The 17,481-nt window shown below is 32.2% G+C and overlaps 1 protein-coding gene across 3 annotated transcripts; it reads left to right on the top strand.

Annotated features, from left to right (window-relative positions):
- The first annotated feature begins 296 nt into the window (after positions 1-296).
- On the top strand, positions 297-15,698 carry LOC109540352 (glutamate receptor ionotropic, kainate 2). Of its 3 annotated transcripts, XM_019908704.2 has the most exons (18): positions 522-574; positions 4,342-4,502; positions 4,815-4,964; positions 5,027-5,226; positions 5,311-5,480; positions 6,228-6,372; positions 6,449-6,586; positions 6,891-7,046; positions 7,636-7,853; positions 10,148-10,325; positions 10,380-10,464; positions 10,904-11,045; positions 11,100-11,237; positions 11,319-11,479; positions 13,202-13,474; positions 13,530-13,648; positions 13,717-13,860; positions 15,356-15,698. In XM_019908704.2, exons 2-18 carry the CDS (start codon positions 4,463-4,465, stop codon positions 15,626-15,628), a joined length of 2,730 nt encoding a protein of 909 aa, XP_019764263.2. In that variant the 5' UTR covers positions 522-574; positions 4,342-4,462; the 3' UTR covers positions 15,629-15,698. The 3 variants fall into 3 exon arrangements, with proteins under 3 accessions (XP_019764262.1, XP_019764263.2, XP_048520457.1); XM_019908703.2 differs by lacking the exon at positions 4,342-4,502 and having other exon boundaries at positions 297-574; XM_048664500.1 differs by lacking the exons at positions 522-574; positions 4,342-4,502 and having other exon boundaries at positions 4,905-4,973.
- The last annotated feature ends 1,783 nt before the right edge of the window (positions 15,699-17,481 follow it).

Genomic DNA, 17,481 nt, shown 5'->3' with positions numbered 1-17,481 from the left:
TAGACTTATTCTAAACTTAAGATCCTGAAAGGTTCGAAATTTAACAGTTAAACAACGGACCAAAATAAAACGTCTGTAAAAAAATTGTCTGAATGAAAACATAAGAATCCTCAGATGAACTGGATGAATTGAATGAAAAAATATTAAAACAATGAGGTGCTAATAAATCAGACACACAGTATTGTAGAGTACTTAAATAAAATTTGGCCTGTGACCAAATTATTTACCTATTCATCAATCTACTTGCTATACCAAAGTGGACTTTCCATAATTTTTCAAATCCGAATTTAAACTGTACCTAATTAACCGGTCCACAAATGTATTTTTAAACAGGCGACTCGGACGTTTTCTTTGGCTCTTTCCCAACACGTTGAATAGTAAAAAGAGTGAAGAGTTATAACTAGATTAGCGTATTACGATGCATTGAATGTGGTGCCCTGACTTTACTTTTATCACGTTAGAAACTCTATAAAACGGCCACTTTGGAGAAAGATGGGTTTGCGAATTGCAGTTTTAATGTGTTGTTTAGTGACATTTAGTCACATGTCCAGTGCTAAGGACCGCGTGAGAATTGGTATGTAGGTATGCGGATTTAGATGCTAGCTGACTTAGTTAATACATATTAATGCTTGTTTCAAATATTTTAATTCACTCTGAGCGCGTGTCCTTAAGCTTACACTAAACTAACAACATGTTTAAGTTTACATTTATATAATAACAAACGTAAAATGCTGTTTGAATGTTTAAGTGTTTAAGTGAAACTACTCATACAAATTAAAAAACGTACTTGAATCTTCGATTACCAATTGGCCGAAAATTAAGAACAACAAAATCAACACAAATAAGGGCGATGTTGGAATATAATTTTAAATCACGTTAATTTTCAGTAGAAATTTTCATATTTTTAAATTATGACCAGAAACAATGCAAAAATAAACTCACTGAGATATTTGCAAAAAACATATTTATTTCCAGAACGTGTCAAATTAGGAGGAATTTAAATTAATTTCAGCACTAACTTCAAAATAAAAAGTGCCTTTGTCCAGCACATTTCCCATATTTAATATACAAGTATACCAAATAAAAATTATAACATAATCATAGCTTAGATCGTGACATCAATCAACTTTACTAGTACGTTAAAAGATCGGCTATGTTTCTTTATTTTTGTTTCATAGTTATTTTATAGCAATCTAGTTCATTATACTAATAAGCCGTTTGTCTTTAACTTAATCTTCTACATTTAAAAATGCAAACCACACACATCCTCTGATAGGCCTTTATCTGTACTACTTAGGACAGGGTTATTGATTGAACTTTGGCCACCACGGTTTTGAATCTAATTTGAAATTTAGAGAAACATATTTCAATGCATAAATGCAATGCAATGCAGTGAGATGCAGTGCAATGCGATGCAATGCAGTGAGTGTGCAGAGTATGCAAAAATATTTAAATGCAATAACGTCTAGTTTAATTTAAGATAATACCAATTAATACAAAAAGTGTCTGAAATTCAAGTGGCAGACCAGACTTGCATTTTTATAAATGGAATGACACAATTTTTATTACATATTATGCATTTATTATTAAATATGAATTTTCTATATTGATCTTCAACTGGTTTCCAGTTAATAACCATATTGATCAAACTTTGACCAATTTTAATTGCCAATTGCACCAAAAGTTGGGCGTTTTTTCATACTTTTCGTCAAGTTTAGCAAAATTGCAGATTTTTGTGAAATTTGGTCCGCTTTCGATAAAACCTTTTTCTTTACGGTGCAAAAATTTCAGTTTGTTGATGTAAGTGGTTTCGGATTTACGAATTTTTGTTTAACTGCACTTTAAGTTGTACGGTTTTTTTTAAATTTTTTGTCAAGTTTAAATTTTTTTTGGAAAATCAGCAGGAGGAAGGTTTGAGTGAAATTTGGTCCGCGTTTCGATAAAGCCTTTGTCTTTATGGTGCGAAAATTTCAGTTTGTTGATGGAAGTGAATTGGGAGTTACGAATTTTTGTATAACCACACTTTAAGTAGTACCTTTTTTTTAATTTCTCGTCAAGTTTAAAATTTTTAATTTTTAATTTTCTGTCGAGTAAATTTTTTTTGTAAAATCAACAGAAGTGGGATTTTTTGTGAAATTTGTGCGCTTTTTGATAAAGTCTTTTTCTTTATGATGCGGAAAGTTCAGTTTGTTGATGTAAGTGGTTTGGGCGTTAAGAATTTTTGTCTAACTACACTTCAAGTTGCACGGGTTTTTATAAATTTCTCTTCTTCTAGAATGTTGCGAATAGTTCGAATATGCTATAAAAAGTGCGGCATTCTATTTAAAAAAATGCAAGTTTGATCCGCGGCTTTAACTTGAGACACTTTGCATCAATTGGTATATAATTGGTTAAAATAAACTACGCGTTATTATCTACAACTTCTGTATTTAATGTTTTTTCCTAAATTTCAAGTTTGATGTAAAAACGAGGTGGTCAAAGTTGAATCAACAACCCTGTACACCGGTTTAACATGTACTCTCTTAAAAATTCTTGCCTTCTAAACCAGTTCAAATGATTTAGTTCTTTTGAGTCATCTCTGGATATTTCCGCATTATCCAGGAGCATAAGCGCCTCAGAATTGAGATGTCGATGGAGTCACTGTTCATGATTCTGTGCATACTTTTTGATGAGGTAATCTACTGTTTCTACGCCCACGTCCCAAGGAAAGTAGAATTTTAGTTCTTATATACCATGGTGCGTCAACGATACTGCGAAGTACTTTATTCTAGAAGCGTTGGATGAGGTTTCTACTGCTCTATTTGGTGCAGCCGCAAAATTGCACACCATAAGTCCAGACTGGCTTGAGGACTGGACCATATAACGAAATAGCTTGTTATAACAAGTTATTGTTATAACAAGTGTGACATCCAACAACAAGCATGACACATTGTATACACTGTGAGAGCTGAGTTTCTACTTAATAGCCAGTACATCTTTCGGTTCTTCAGATTTAATTCTTCCTGTTTCTTAATGACTAGTGGCTTCCAACCGAGTTCTGTATGGAGGGCAACGCCTAGATATTTAGGTGTATTCCTCTATGGTACAATCTTGTCATTAATGTATACTGCTTGTAGTCTATTCGCTTGTTGGTGAAGTCGATATGGACCGATTTATTTTCATTTAATTAGATGCGCCAGTTCAAGGTCCAACGTTGAACCTCATCTGCTTGGAGTTTTTCAGTAGATTGCATATTGCCGTCGCCTATCGCTAGGATTGCAGTGTCGTCAGCAAATATAGCAACAACATTTTGATTACCAACAGGCAGACCCCATGTGTACAGTAGATAAAGTATTGGTCCCAATACAGTACCCTGTGGAACACCTGCTTGAATTTCTTTAAGATCAGAGTAAGCATTGGCATGCCTGATTATGAAGTACCGCTCAGTTACGTAAAATTCAATATTTGTGAGTACTGAACCGGAAGTAAAATTTCAAGTTTATGGGTCAAGCCTTCGTGTCGGACTTTACGGAAAGCCTGTGCAACATCTCGGAATATAGCTGAGCAAACTTTCTTCTCTTTAAGCGAGCTTTCTATAGTATTGACGATTCTATGGACTTAATCAATTGTAGAGTGTTGATTGCTGAAACCGAACTGATGATCCGGGATAATCTGTTGATCTTCAGTTATTGGTTTTAGTCTTTTCAATAGAAGTTTATTTTCTTCATAATGACAAATATTTCTTTTGATTATTACCGCACTGCAACCTTTCGCTGCGTTTTCTGGATTAGTTGCATGGTAAACTTTCTATCCTTCAAATTTATTAAATGTTTGCCTTGTGAAATGTGTTCCTGATATTAAACACACTTCGATCTTATTTATGTCACAGATTGATTGAAGCTCTTGTTGATGCTTTAGCAAAATCCATTTGCTTCCAAGTCATAATTTTAATTGTACTATGCATTATGGTTTTTCAAAACTTTTGAGTATAAATTTATTTTAGTATCTTCTTCAAGTTTTTAAATTTTTTGCTTTACACTGAAAATTGTACCTTCCATTGGAGTGATTTTTTTTAATATAAGCTGTAATATTTCGTAAGTATTACTTCCTTATGACTTTGTTGGTTTCTTTGTCCCCATCGCAGCTATAGAGACGTAAGTGGGTTTAGCCTGATTGTGACTTTCTTTTCTCCCTTGATCTTTTTGTTGCTCTGTTGATTTTTTTTACTGACGTTTGTTGGGCTCGTTCTGATAGCTTCCTTGTTTTTATTTTTTAGTTACTTTTTCACGACTACACATCCTCGATAGCTGGCAGGGGGTTCTTCTCCACAGTTTACACATTTCAGGTCATTTTCGTTTTCAGATTTTCGCCAATCGCTTGCTATGTGTTTGCCTGCACATCTTAGAAATCTGGGCTCTTTCGCACAAAATTTTTGTGTGTGTCCAAAGCGCTTGATATTTCTTACATTGAGGAATTAATTGGGATGCTTGTAGTGGTACAAYTTCTACTTTACTGCCCAATATGTGAGTTATTTTGTATATTTCATCATTCATTTCATCGTCATTGGCAAACGTTAGCATGAACCATGAATGGAGATTTTTCTTTTCATGACATCTTTTTATTGACCTCAATGATTTTATAGCCCTTTTTATATATAGGTGTGCTTGAAAATAGGTGTGCTTGAAAATAGSTGTGCTTTGAAAAAATTTAATTTTCTGGATTGCAGGAGCTATGCAAGTTATTGCTCTTACCGATTGCCATTCATCAGCTATGATGAATATATTTAAATCAATTTAATTCAGTACATCTAATGTTGTCAATATTTGATTTAATAGCATTTTTCGATGAAAATCAAGAGAATATCGCCTACTTGGACCTGCTAAATGAAGATCTAGATGAGCGAGTAGAATTGATATTGGATAATTCTGAAACTTCTGATTTACACAAATTGTCTAACAGCGACATACTCGATGCCAAAAGAAAATGTGAGTAAGGTAATATTTGCTGTGGATAGTTTGTAGTAAATTTGAAATGTTTATGCTTGCAGTTTGTTCGTTCATCGAAGATACCAACGATGGACACTTAGGAGCCGTAATGGCACCCAAATCTCAAACTGTTTCGTCTATCTTAGAATCCATCAGTGCGTATTTAAATATTCCCTATTTAATTACGTCATGGAGACCTAGGAGAGACTTTTCTCCTGAAAATGTATTTAACTTGTATCCGGATACAGACTTGTTTTCCAGAGTAAGTAGCTTTTACTAAAATATATGAGACTATTTTGTAATACCCAATCAACAAAATGGTGGCGATGAACACATTTTTCTGTAGGGTCTAGCAAGACTTATTGAATCTTTTGACTGGAAAGAATTTGCAATTTTATACGAAGACGATGATGGACTTCTAAGATTTCAAGATACACTGAAGATTCAAAAATATGACAAAGACATTTCAAAAAATAAAATTCTAATACAAAAATTGGATAGTTCAGGAAATAACAGGTAGAATTAATTTAATAAGGTTTATTCGTTGTTGTTCAGTGTTAAACTGAAGTATTAATTTCTGGAATGTGACACATTGCTAGCTTCATGTTTAGTGTTTCGACACTAATTTAAATGCAAATTAGTAGTACTGAATAGTTATCGGAGGGAATGTCGCCGGTGAGATTAATGTCGCGCCTCTTTCTTAGTTTGCCAGTTAGAAACAACATACATTGTTTCATACAAGAAAAAATATTATATTGCCAAGATAAGTTTCCCAAACAACACGAGTAGCTTATATTTAGAAAAATTTTTATATGCATTTGGGTGACGCACCTGAAAATATTACTTCAACGTTAATATTTTCCATATTTATTGAGACCTGCTGCAATTAATGTTTTGTGAGTGGTTTCTGAAAGAGACTCAACAACTGTGAGATTTATTTCGATAGATTGAACCATTCCTAAATAAGCCGAAATGTTCGAATTTTTCAGTTCTGTATCTATACGAATTCCAAATGTTTTTTTTTTGTTTTTTTTATTAATTTTAACTTATTATTTTCGTTTGTTAGTATCAATAGGAAAATTTTAGATTTCAAAATTAAAATGTCTGGAAGCGAATTTTTAATCAAATTCCAATGCTTTCAATATTCTACATAAACCATATTTGCTTTAATTATTTCATGTTGGACTACTTAATTTTATATTAGCTTTTCTTGATTTTGAATCATATTTCATACCGATCGATTAAAGTTTGTTCATTTTTCAGACCCATTTTGAAAAGGTTAAAACAGTTATCAGTTAACCGAATTATTATCGATTGTCATGCGGATAAGATTATGGATATTTTTCAACAAGCCCTAGATGTGGATCTGCTCGCTGACGTCTCACGGAGTTTTTTTTTAACCTCATTGGTAAAATTGGCTCTATAGGAATTTTTTTATACAATTATATTATATGGGCTTATGTAATTATTAAATTCTGTTTCAGGATGCCCATATGTTGAATCTTGACGAACTTAAATCTAACGTTAATATAACTACTTTAAGATTATTTAATCCTCATGAAGAAAGTTTTAGGAATATTGCTAATAAGTACTTTCCGAATATTCCTTATAACAAAATTACGGTAAGCATTTGCAAACCCAACTGAAAGAAACTATTCTAATAACTAAATCTATTTCGAGTCTTCCTTCTTTTTCAATTTCTATTTTGTAATTGGAGCCGGTAAAAATTTATTGGGAAAACTTTATGGGACTTTAAGAAACCGCATTTTTAATTCATTAAACCTTTATTTTAGAAAAGTCAGATATATTGACTACTTTTATATTAACGTACCTTACGCGAATATATAGGTTTATGTTCAGATGGATTTAAAAAAAAATTGTTGTTTTGGGATATGTTAATACTTTGAAAAAAATTTCAACTTTTAGGTCGAAAAAGCATTAATGTTAGATGCGTTACTGGTTCTGACATACTGCATAAATGAGCTTAAAGCACAAAATACTGATTTTGGGTTTCGAGAAGTGAATTGTGGAGCCAACGAGAAATATACAGATGATATAGGGCTGATTAGTATGATGCAACAGGTGATTAGTAATCATTGCTCTTGTGTGATTGTAAAGAAAAAAAAATGTATTACTTAAATTAATTCTTGTTTTATCATTGAGGAAGAAGTTTCCTGGTATAGAAGAGACAGAAGCTTGAATACATTTAGCCAATGTTGCAGATTGTATTGCTCTTGAATGATGGATGGTTAAAAAAAACCAGAAATTGATTTACTGAAGTAAATTGTACACACGTTTGAAATCGAACCTTTTAATGTTTATTTCATCTATAATGTTTTTGTCTCCCAAAAGTACTTGAAATAAATGGAATATCGGTTTCAAAATTTTCAAAAATATGAAGCATATACATTGATTTTAAAATATTTCTGTAGTAAAAAGAGCTTTTGGACATGTTTCCTGCTTTTTTCCAAACAATTTCTGAATATTTAATGCAAAGTTCATAGATTTCAAAACCAGACTGAGAAAAAAATTGTCAGTTTCTGAATCCATACCTGGAAGGCTAAGACTAAGGTCTAAACATAAGCAAATAAGCGAATTGGCAGTTTTAAATTTTAAACAGTCAGCTCACTTTATTCATGTCGTTTATGTTACGTTTAAATCAAATTTTCAGATTGAACGTTCTGGCACTCTAACCGGTCCGATTTCGTTTCAAAATGGCAAACGAGATAAATTTGTGCTGGAGGTAATTGAAACTCTCAATCCCTTGAGTCCAATAGGAATATGGAGATCGGAGAATCCCGATAAAGTCATGTTGACAAGAAATGCAACTCAACGTGAAGAAGAAACGATGAGAAGGCTTAGAGCTCACAATTTTATTGTAACTTCCAAGTAAATAATCCAATTCATAAATTTATGGCTCCCCTTTATGTATGAAGTTTCACCTTTCGTTTTTCATTAACAGTAAATGCAGTTTTCTTTTTCGACTTTAAATATCAGTTAATTATTTATTATATGTACTTCATGTTGAATCTCTTCCAAACCTATCACTTGGCTGGTTTTACTGAAAAATTTGTAATAAGGTATTTTGCATCAGCTTAATTAGAATCTACTACCCTTTCTGGAAAGTGCCAAATAGATAACAAGAGCAGCTGTGATTGTCTGCTAATGTTCTATTCATAATATTTCAGATATTCACACACTGAATATAGGTTTGTGTTCTGTTTCATGAATAGGGAGTTTTTAGGCCCCTTAATTGCAGAACCTTTTACGTTATCCGTTATTCYGAGCATGSGCATTAGTAAAGAAATAACCGTTTRCGTTATTAGAGGATAACGTGTTCATTTATTTATGTACGAGTAGCGGTAACGTTAATAAGCACCACGTTAARAAGCAGAACCACGATGTTGACTTATTTATAATATTATTAATAGAATAAGAAATGTATTGTAAATTTAAATAARACTCTTTCATTGATTAATTTACGCGRTTATTGCGTAATTACGGATTYTATGTGAAAATTCTTTGGGCAAATTTGGACTTTGGCAACACTACTAACATCGCACGGACAGGTTCTAACTTCTAACCCATAACCTAACTATTTGATTTTGAATTWTTATTTAATRTGTTCGAAATWTGTTCCTTCTGAAACCTAAAMTTGATAAGGCAATCTCTGGTCTCAATATTTTCTAAATTAAAAATAGCTCTTCGGTTTGCAACAACAGTAATGACCTGATGACATGATGACAATAATGTCGTGTAAAATGAAGCCTCTTATTAAATCGTGATCCACATCTCCTGGTCATTCCGGTGCAGAAAGGCAGCTTCWATGTTTTCTTCCATCTTAACCACTTTTTGTTTAATAACAATACAAACTTAAACTAGCTTTGAAACTTTTCCATACAAAAAGGGACAAGAAAACAATAAAGTGAGGTTTATTTTATTAAGAGTGCAGCAAACGCGGTATCAAAAACTTAAAAACGCACTTAACGTTATTTGCCTGAACACCTTATTTTTAAACACTGGGCATGATCACAATAACGTTTTTAAGGGTAATGTAATTTTAAGGGACCTAAAAACTCTCTATAAATTACTTTACGATATTATTTATACCTAGACCTAGAAGTAATTTTTTTTTATTATCTCCCAGTAATATTACAAACTACTCGAAGGTATTCAGAAATTTTGTTTGACATACAATTTTAAGAAACTGACATACAATTCAACATGTAGGGTATTGGCCATCCAAATCCCCTATTTTAAATCAATTAATTAATTAGTTGTTTTTGACTATTGGGTTTTCAAAGCGTTTTACTTAAATCTAGTAGTTATGTTTGGAGGATTTAGAAGTAAATAAATTTACAATATTATTGAAATTAATTTAACAATAATACTACTCTTCTCTATTAGGCAATAATGATTATTTTACTTAGTGACTTAAATCGGACTCTTGGTAATTCCTGGTCGTAGGTTCTTTATTGCAATGCCCTGCAATGCAAACCAGGCTTTTCCAGACAAACGTTAAGAGCTGATAGTGCCTGTTTTTCTAGAAAAAACATTGTATAAATGTACTCGTTATCGAGGTACAGACTGTTAAAGTTTAAATAAAAATTTTGTTTAATTTCAATAGCTCCTTTATTAATTTTACTCTTGTCTCAGATTTTTGGGGTGTGGGGATTAAATAATTGAAATCTCGTTTCTGCACTTGAAAACATCGAATTTTCTTTGGTCGCGTCACATTTGCTGATGTTTCCAAAAAAGTTTGATTGGAACTACATGGTATTATTTATAAACACGTTTTAACATTTTCAATTCGAAATGTTGCATATTCTTTATGTGTTTTGGATTTTGTAATGGAAATTCAAGTGTGCCAGTTAATCGTAAAGTGCTGACAAGAGTTTATCGGAAATTAACGAAAAAAACTTAGTAACTTTTTACCAGAATTCGTAGAGAAGCGATTGAAAGTAATAAAAAATTCAACATCCTGTATCTTGTAAACAAACGAAAATAGGAAATGTGAATATAAAATTGAATTTCTTTCATAGAAACAAAAGTCTATTGACTGTCAAAATTGTTAAGAAAAAAAACCTGCTCTAGCATTTAACCCTAATCTAGAAAATAAGTCGCTGATTTCCAAAATAATTAAATAAAGAGCTGTTTAATTAATTATATGCTTTGCGTTGTAGGCTTGGAGCGCCATACTTATATTTAAGTGATAAGCCAGATGCCTATAAGAACTCAAGATTTTATGGATTTTCTATGGATCTAATAACAGAAATAGCCAAAGAAAAGAATTTAACTTTCGAGTTTAAGATAACGGAGGGCGGTAGCTATGACAGCTTAATGAAAGATTTAGAAGAAAGGGTAAATAAACTATTAGTTCATTATTATTGTGAAGATGGCTAAATGTTTTTCCAGAGAGCGGATTTGGGAATTTGCGATTTTACTATAACACCACAACGAAGGGCAACTGTCGACTTCAGTATGCCATTCATGAATTTAGGTACAGTAACACATCGCACTTAGTGGACGTTTTTACACATAACAGCTCTTATGCATTAGCTTAACTAACGTTTGTAAGTAATTTATTTTAAAGATTCAATTTTTAAAGCATTAGTCAAATAAAATTGAAAACTTAATGAAGACTGATACTGAAACTGACTATGGGTTTTGACTACGGTCCGATCTAACATCGCTGGGAACTAAGCTTGATTGCTAGAAAAGCATTTCAAACACAAAAATTTCGTCGACTTATTAATGATATTGGTTCTGTATACGAATATTCGTTCTGTTGTGATTTTAAGTTTAATTTAATTAAATTTTAATTTAATAATTAATTTTGTTTTTTAAGTTTTGTCATTGGAAATTTTAATTGACGCATAAACTATGTATTCATACCGGCACCTATTCAAGCAAACACTTATTTACATCTTTATACTTAGGTATTAGTATTTTACACAAACAAACTACCCAGGTTGAAGTTGATAATATGTATGCATTCATGAGGCCGATTTCATGGAAGGTTTGGTTTTATATGACGTTTCTCAGTTTTGCCAGTTCACTCACAATGTTCATCGTTGCCAGGTCCATATAAGATTAACAAGACTCCTGCAATTATTCCGCATATCTTTTTTGCAGAATGGCACAACGCGAATGGGAAAATCCAAAACCATGGGACCCCGAATCAAAGGAGCTTGAAAATATTTGGACAGTGAAAAACTTTTTATGGCTGAGCTTGGGGTCGATTACTGCCCAAGGATGTGATATTCTACCAAAGTAAAAATTACCCATTAGTGTATAATGGGATGGTAAAATATTGATTATTGATCATTTTTTGTTGATTGAATGATTTTTCAGGGCAGTGCCAACAAGAGTTATTGCTGCATCCTGGTGGTTTTTCTCTTTGATCATTATGAGTTCTTATACTGCCAACTTAGCTGCTTTCTTGACAATGCAAAAAAGGGATTTTACTATCGATTCAGTGGAAGAACTGGCTGCTCAATCGAGAGTGAAATACGGTACATATTTAAATGTGTTATTATAAGTACAGCTTTATAATGTTTCGTGCGAAAAGTATCAATTTGCTCAAAAAATATTATAGAAGTTTGTAAGAAGTAACTGCTTTTCTTTTAAATTAAATTTAAATTTTAAAATTCAAGAACGTAAATTTGTGACAACGGGTCTATATTCATCCCGAAACTGTTAAGACAATCTAATATTAAAAAAACAAAACATTTTATTGTTCGCTGAAGGGGCATCATACAGTTTCTATCATCAATAGGCAGAAGGAGATGACAACATTTACAAATCAGTTTTTTGGGAAATAAAGTCCATACGATTTTTATTTAGGTACTACATGAATATATGTAGGGTGGAGTGGGGCAGGTTCGAACAGTTTTGGTTAAAGTGACTTTTATTTTCATTCATATGTTTTTAATTAAATAACACAGCAGTTTAAAAAAAACTTGTACAGTTTTTTGTAAAAAAGTAAAACAAAAAGTTTCATTTGTCGGAAGGTGCCCCATGGTGGGGCAGTTTTGAGGTAGATTTGGACATATACTTCAAAACTAGTTTTTCTTCGAAAAGTATATTTTCCATCCTTTAACATCGTTACTTACTACAACAAACATATTGACCCAAAAAAAAGGTAGGTAAATAATTAAAACCAGTTTTTGTTATTAAAATCATAAAATATGGTAAATTACTTTAAATTTAAAGAACTAAAATTCACATTGAATTTTAGTACATTCAATTGAAACAGAAGTTGCCCTGGGTAGTTTTGCCTTTATGTCACAGCCTGCGATGGCTGATCATCCACAGTGGGAAAGTCGAAACGGTTGTGCCAACGTCTTAAATCATTTAAAACAAACTCGCTGTATTCTGTAACCTGTATCACTAGCCTGACGTAATAAGCAATTGTTTTTTTTGTGGGAAATTTTACCAAAACGTAATCGTCACATAAGTCCTTATCATCTGAAAATTAAACACAAAAAAACTGTGTAAATATTTTGTCATTTTGTACCCAAAAGCTTAGTTCAATTAATCGCAATCGGATCACATGGCAATATCTGAATCAGATGAGGAAACAAAATTCTTTAAATTTTTTTATTAGAAATTTAAAAAACTCGAAATCAGAATCTTTTGCTCTTTTCATTGTCTTGCAGATATTTTTGGTTCTTGATATAGTTCCTAACCATCCCAAATCAAATGTTAAGTAGGTAAACTAATTAAATAAACATATTAAATAAACTAATTTTCAATAACATAAACTGTAAATAAATAAGTCGTGCACTTCCGTATAGTCCGAATGTACCCCACTCTACACTGTCCGGATGTGCCCCACATTCACAAAATGTAAAACAACCTAAAATTTTTAAAATTATACTGTCGATTTTCCAAATATACGTTATGTGTTTAAAATTTTGATTATACGTTTAACATATGCCATTTCAAAACCAAAAAATTACAACACCAAATAGTGCAAAACCTTACGAATAAATGACACTTAAAACGTACTTCAGATCAGTGTTTATTACTTTGGCTAATAACTTTTAAATCGCTTTGAATACTCACATAAAATTATACGGCACGGCGTAAAATAAGCAATACCAACTGTTTAAATACCGAATCACGTCTTGTTTCAAAAGGCGGTAAAATGAAATCGTCAGAATCAACCCCACTCTATCCTACCATAACTACGTCTTTTAAGCTTTTTAGAAGCTAACTAATGTTGTTTTCAGGTTTGCTTGAGAATGGATCAACACAAACGTTTTTCCAGACCTCAAACAACCCACTTTACCAAAAAATGTGGAGTACTATGAAGAACGAAAAACCATCGGTTTTTGTATCAGGCAACCTATCTGGAGTTGACAGAGTTTTATCAACAAAAAACGCACTTTACGCTTATTTCATGGAATCAACTGGAATTGAGTTTGAAATGGAACGAAAGTGTGATTTGCGAAGAATTGGAGGCCTGCTAGACTCCAAATCCTATGGAATAGGAATGCCGCTAAGTAAGTTTTAAAATCGAAGCATTTGTTACGGTTGATATAAGATTTGTTTTAACAGATGCTGACTATCGGCACACTATAAACAGCGCAATTCTGGTTTTACAAGAAAGTGGAAAATTGATGACATTAAAGGAAAAATGGTGGAAAACAGAAAGGGACGGCGAACCATGCAACAGGGTAAGTAAATGTTTGTGCGTAGTATTTCAAAAGGGGCTCAATAATATCTTCAATTTGGTCAACTTCAGGTCGTAGAAGAAGAAACTGATGCGCTGGCTTTATCAAACGTTGGCGGAATCTTTATTGTGCTCTTGGTAGGAATCGGCCTAGCCTATGTTATTGCACTATTCGAATTTTTGTGGAATGTTCGACAACTGTCTATCGAGGAACAGGTAAGGAAATTATTAAAAATACTCTACCTCATGCAAAGAAGTTGAATATTTGAAATGCTTCTTCAGCTATCAGTAGATCTTGAAAAAATCAAAATAGTAATTTATGTAACTAAAATGCTTGGACATTTTATTACCGAATCAGAAATGCCAAAAGTTCATAGCATAATCTTAATATAATTTGAGAAATTTTGGAAAATAATTGATAAATCTACTGGTGGTGAAAGCTTAGATTCACCTGTTGAAAGATCATGAAAAATCTTAGTGTTTCGCATGTTTAGCAAGATAATTTTAGTTTTAACGTACTCTGGTGGTTGCATAACGGTGTTCTTGTAAAAGTGTATATCGCTTTCCAACTGCTGCAACGATTACACTTTTATAAGCATAAATCCCACAGCCAAGTATTTTTGAGATCAGCGTGTGGAAATTGGTAAATAGGCTTGCTAATTTATATAGAAACTCATCAACCGCTTGTGATTAAATTTATACCGGTTATTGCCAACCACAATAGAACGTGTTGGATTAATTACAACTGTTTTTACTAATGGAAATGAAAATACTACAAGTATTTCCATGAGCGTGTTCAATTTGTACAACATATTGAAATTCGTTTTGGTTTTTCCGTAACAACAAAATGAAAACAAAAATTGCATTAAAAACTGGCAAATGGTTTTCCTTCAATATTAACAGAAAAAGTTTTCTTATTGCGCATTTCAACATCCTCTACATCGAAAACTTCGCAACATATCATTGAAAAACGAAGAATTTCTATTTTGGTCACCCCTGCTCGACTGGAAAACTTCGTTAAAAGTTTCGATCTTTCCTACTGGGTTTGATGGTATATTTATAAAGCACGCTGTATATTAATATTTTTTAATTAATTAATTCTTGTATAAAATGAATTCATGAAATACAGAATGTTGAAAGTTTACTAGTTTATTTTGTGGTTTATTATTTTTAACAGTTAATTTTTTTTGGTATGACTTGCTATCAAATAACATAGAAAATTCACAGCCGATTGAGATATGAAAATACTTAATTGCGGTGTGGCATTTATTAAATGCTAATTTGTTGTCTCAGAATTATGGATCAAAATTAAAAAAAAAACGTTAAATACGACGACTATATGAGAGTTCGTGATTAAGGAAGTAAAAATTTGGCAAATCAATTCCACTAAATCTGGTAAAAAATATAGATATTTTAACATGCACATTTCTACTGGTTTAAAACATTTCCATTTGACAAAAACTACTCACACAGATAATATAAAAAATAAGCAGCAAAACAGTATAACATTTTAAAAGCTAATTTATAATGTAAGCGCGGCAGTGTTCTATACAATTGTTAAAAAAATGTATTTCTTATTGTGCCGATATCTGTTCATAGCTAAAATTTGGTCCCAACGTAAACGGCGCTAAACGTATTCCAGTTTCAAGAGTATTGTGCATTTTTGACTAATATGCGATTGATTTTCAATAAATCTGACTTTCTATTTCAGCTCTCATACATGCAGACGCTAAAATGCGAAATAAAATTTGCATTTAGAATATTCGAGAAAAAGAAACGAGTGAAACCAGTTCCGTCGGAACCGTCTGCTTCCACTAACTCAGTTCCGGTGCACAATTTCGACCAAATGAGCGTGACAAGAAGCGTCTTTAGCAAATCAGCCACTTTGCTAAATTTCAGTACAGAACCTGACAATGTGCTGAGACACCGGCGAAGAAGATTTTCAAGAATTTCTCGCACCAGTAGCCATTTGAGATCTCAATAGTCGTTTCAACTAAAATATTTATATATTTTTTGTTACATATAAAGTGCTATCAAATAAAATTCTAGTCGAACTAATAGTTTTGGTCAGTAGATTTTAAGGACTGCAAAGCACACTTAAAATTACTTTTAAAAATTACCTTTTTTTATGTTCCTACTTATTCATAAATCAATGCAGTGTGTTTCAAGACACTTTGCAAATACTCTAAAATTGTCTTACAGTTATTGCATTTCTGATGTTTGTCAGATTTTGTTAACATTCTTTGAATGTGTTTGAGATATCAGGAAACTTAATAAAAATACAGAGCGTTCCAGAAATGTGCAAATTGCACCAAAATAGTTCTTGGGATAGGTAGGATCTCAAGCGAAGAAAAGGTACGCTTGTTTACCATTCAAAGGCAAAGTTGGTCAAAACAGAATGTGCTAATCATTTCGGAAAATTCCTTTTATTCATTATTTCTATTATTGTGAAACCAGATTATGAGAAGATGGCGGTTCGTATATCATATTTGCCTTTTTGAGACAAGTTTAGCTGAAAACCAGTAATTTAAAGATGAGTGATTTGTCGAAAAAACTCTTTAGTTGGTTATCAGTTGATAACCCATCGATGTATGGTTCGTTTAATGATAAATTTGACCCAAAATGTCGAATTTGCTGTCAGAATTCGCCTAGAGTGGCTTTGAAGCGAACGTGTAAAATGATGGTACGGATGTCGCTTTCCAGTATTTATATCTTAAACTCCTTCATCCAAGTTTAAGTTATTGTGTTTTGACAGCACTGTATATTCGAGTCTAACCACTTGAGGTTGGATACATTTGAAACAAATAGAGTGCCACTAATTCTTTCAATGTTGACCAGAAATTTTTGCATTTTAGCGAAAAAAATTAAAATTAATGCGTCAGGGTCTTCTGCAGTTGGTTTTTCGATCATCGTGCTTTTGCTTCAAGAATAGCAGCTTGAAGCATTTTCTGGTTCAAAACTTATAAGTTTCGCACAAACCATGAAATTTCTTTGGGCTGAAATTCTAGCGGAAACCGAGTTCCATGTAATTGGATGGTTTTGAATTCATATTTTTTTCTTAATTTGGTCTTTTAAAACTTTTCAAAACTGTTTCTCTTTATTTATCGATCATGGCAATCTTTCAGTCAGACTAATATACAGCATGTAATTTTTGCAAGAAAAAACTAGGATGAAAAGTTGGGGTTGTTAATTCAATATTCTCAGCCGGTTTATTTTATTTAAATGTTAGGCGCTAGAAATGAAAAACTTTCTTCGAAAGTTCAACTTTCTAAGCGTAAAATTTCTTTGTGGATCTTTCTTCAATCTTTGAAGAGATCGTGTAAGCAGTTTTCTTGCAGTCCGAAAAATAGTCGATTTTGGTGAAATTCAAAAAATAGAAAACTGAAAAATTTTACGGATGAATAGTCTAATTTTCGACATTTAGAATTACATAAATCAGCCAACACTTATCTCGTCTGGTGCAATACTAATAGTATTTTTCTATATCTTTATTTGTGTATAAAATATAAAAAGTTTAAAACTATAAAAGTTGCTATAAATTTCCGTTAAAATAAAACTAGTACAAGCGTAATAAGTTGTTTCCATGTATAACAGAAAGTACCWATCATGRAGGCGGAGTTTCAAACAGTTATCACTTAAACAAAAATATAAAATTCGTTAAAAAAATGCACGCTCTTCRCAAAACAAAAACAATAGTTGTTGACAATAAATCTCATTGYGGCGTCTTGCAGTTAATGGCTTTGAGGTAAACAATCCACGAGACAAACGTTACAAGCACAATTGTTTGAGCAGATGGTGTTTTCTAGCGATTTGTAGTCAAATTAATCACATTATTTA

Source organism: Dendroctonus ponderosae, unplaced genomic scaffold, assembly GCF_020466585.1.
Source record: "Dendroctonus ponderosae isolate FM_Combo_2020 unplaced genomic scaffold, Dpon_F_20191213v2 Dpon_F_20191213_291, whole genome shotgun sequence".
NCBI lineage: Eukaryota > Metazoa > Arthropoda > Insecta > Coleoptera > Curculionidae > Dendroctonus > Dendroctonus ponderosae.
The sequence above is the reverse complement of the archived record's forward strand: the minus strand, read 5'-3'. Positions and strand labels throughout refer to the sequence as shown.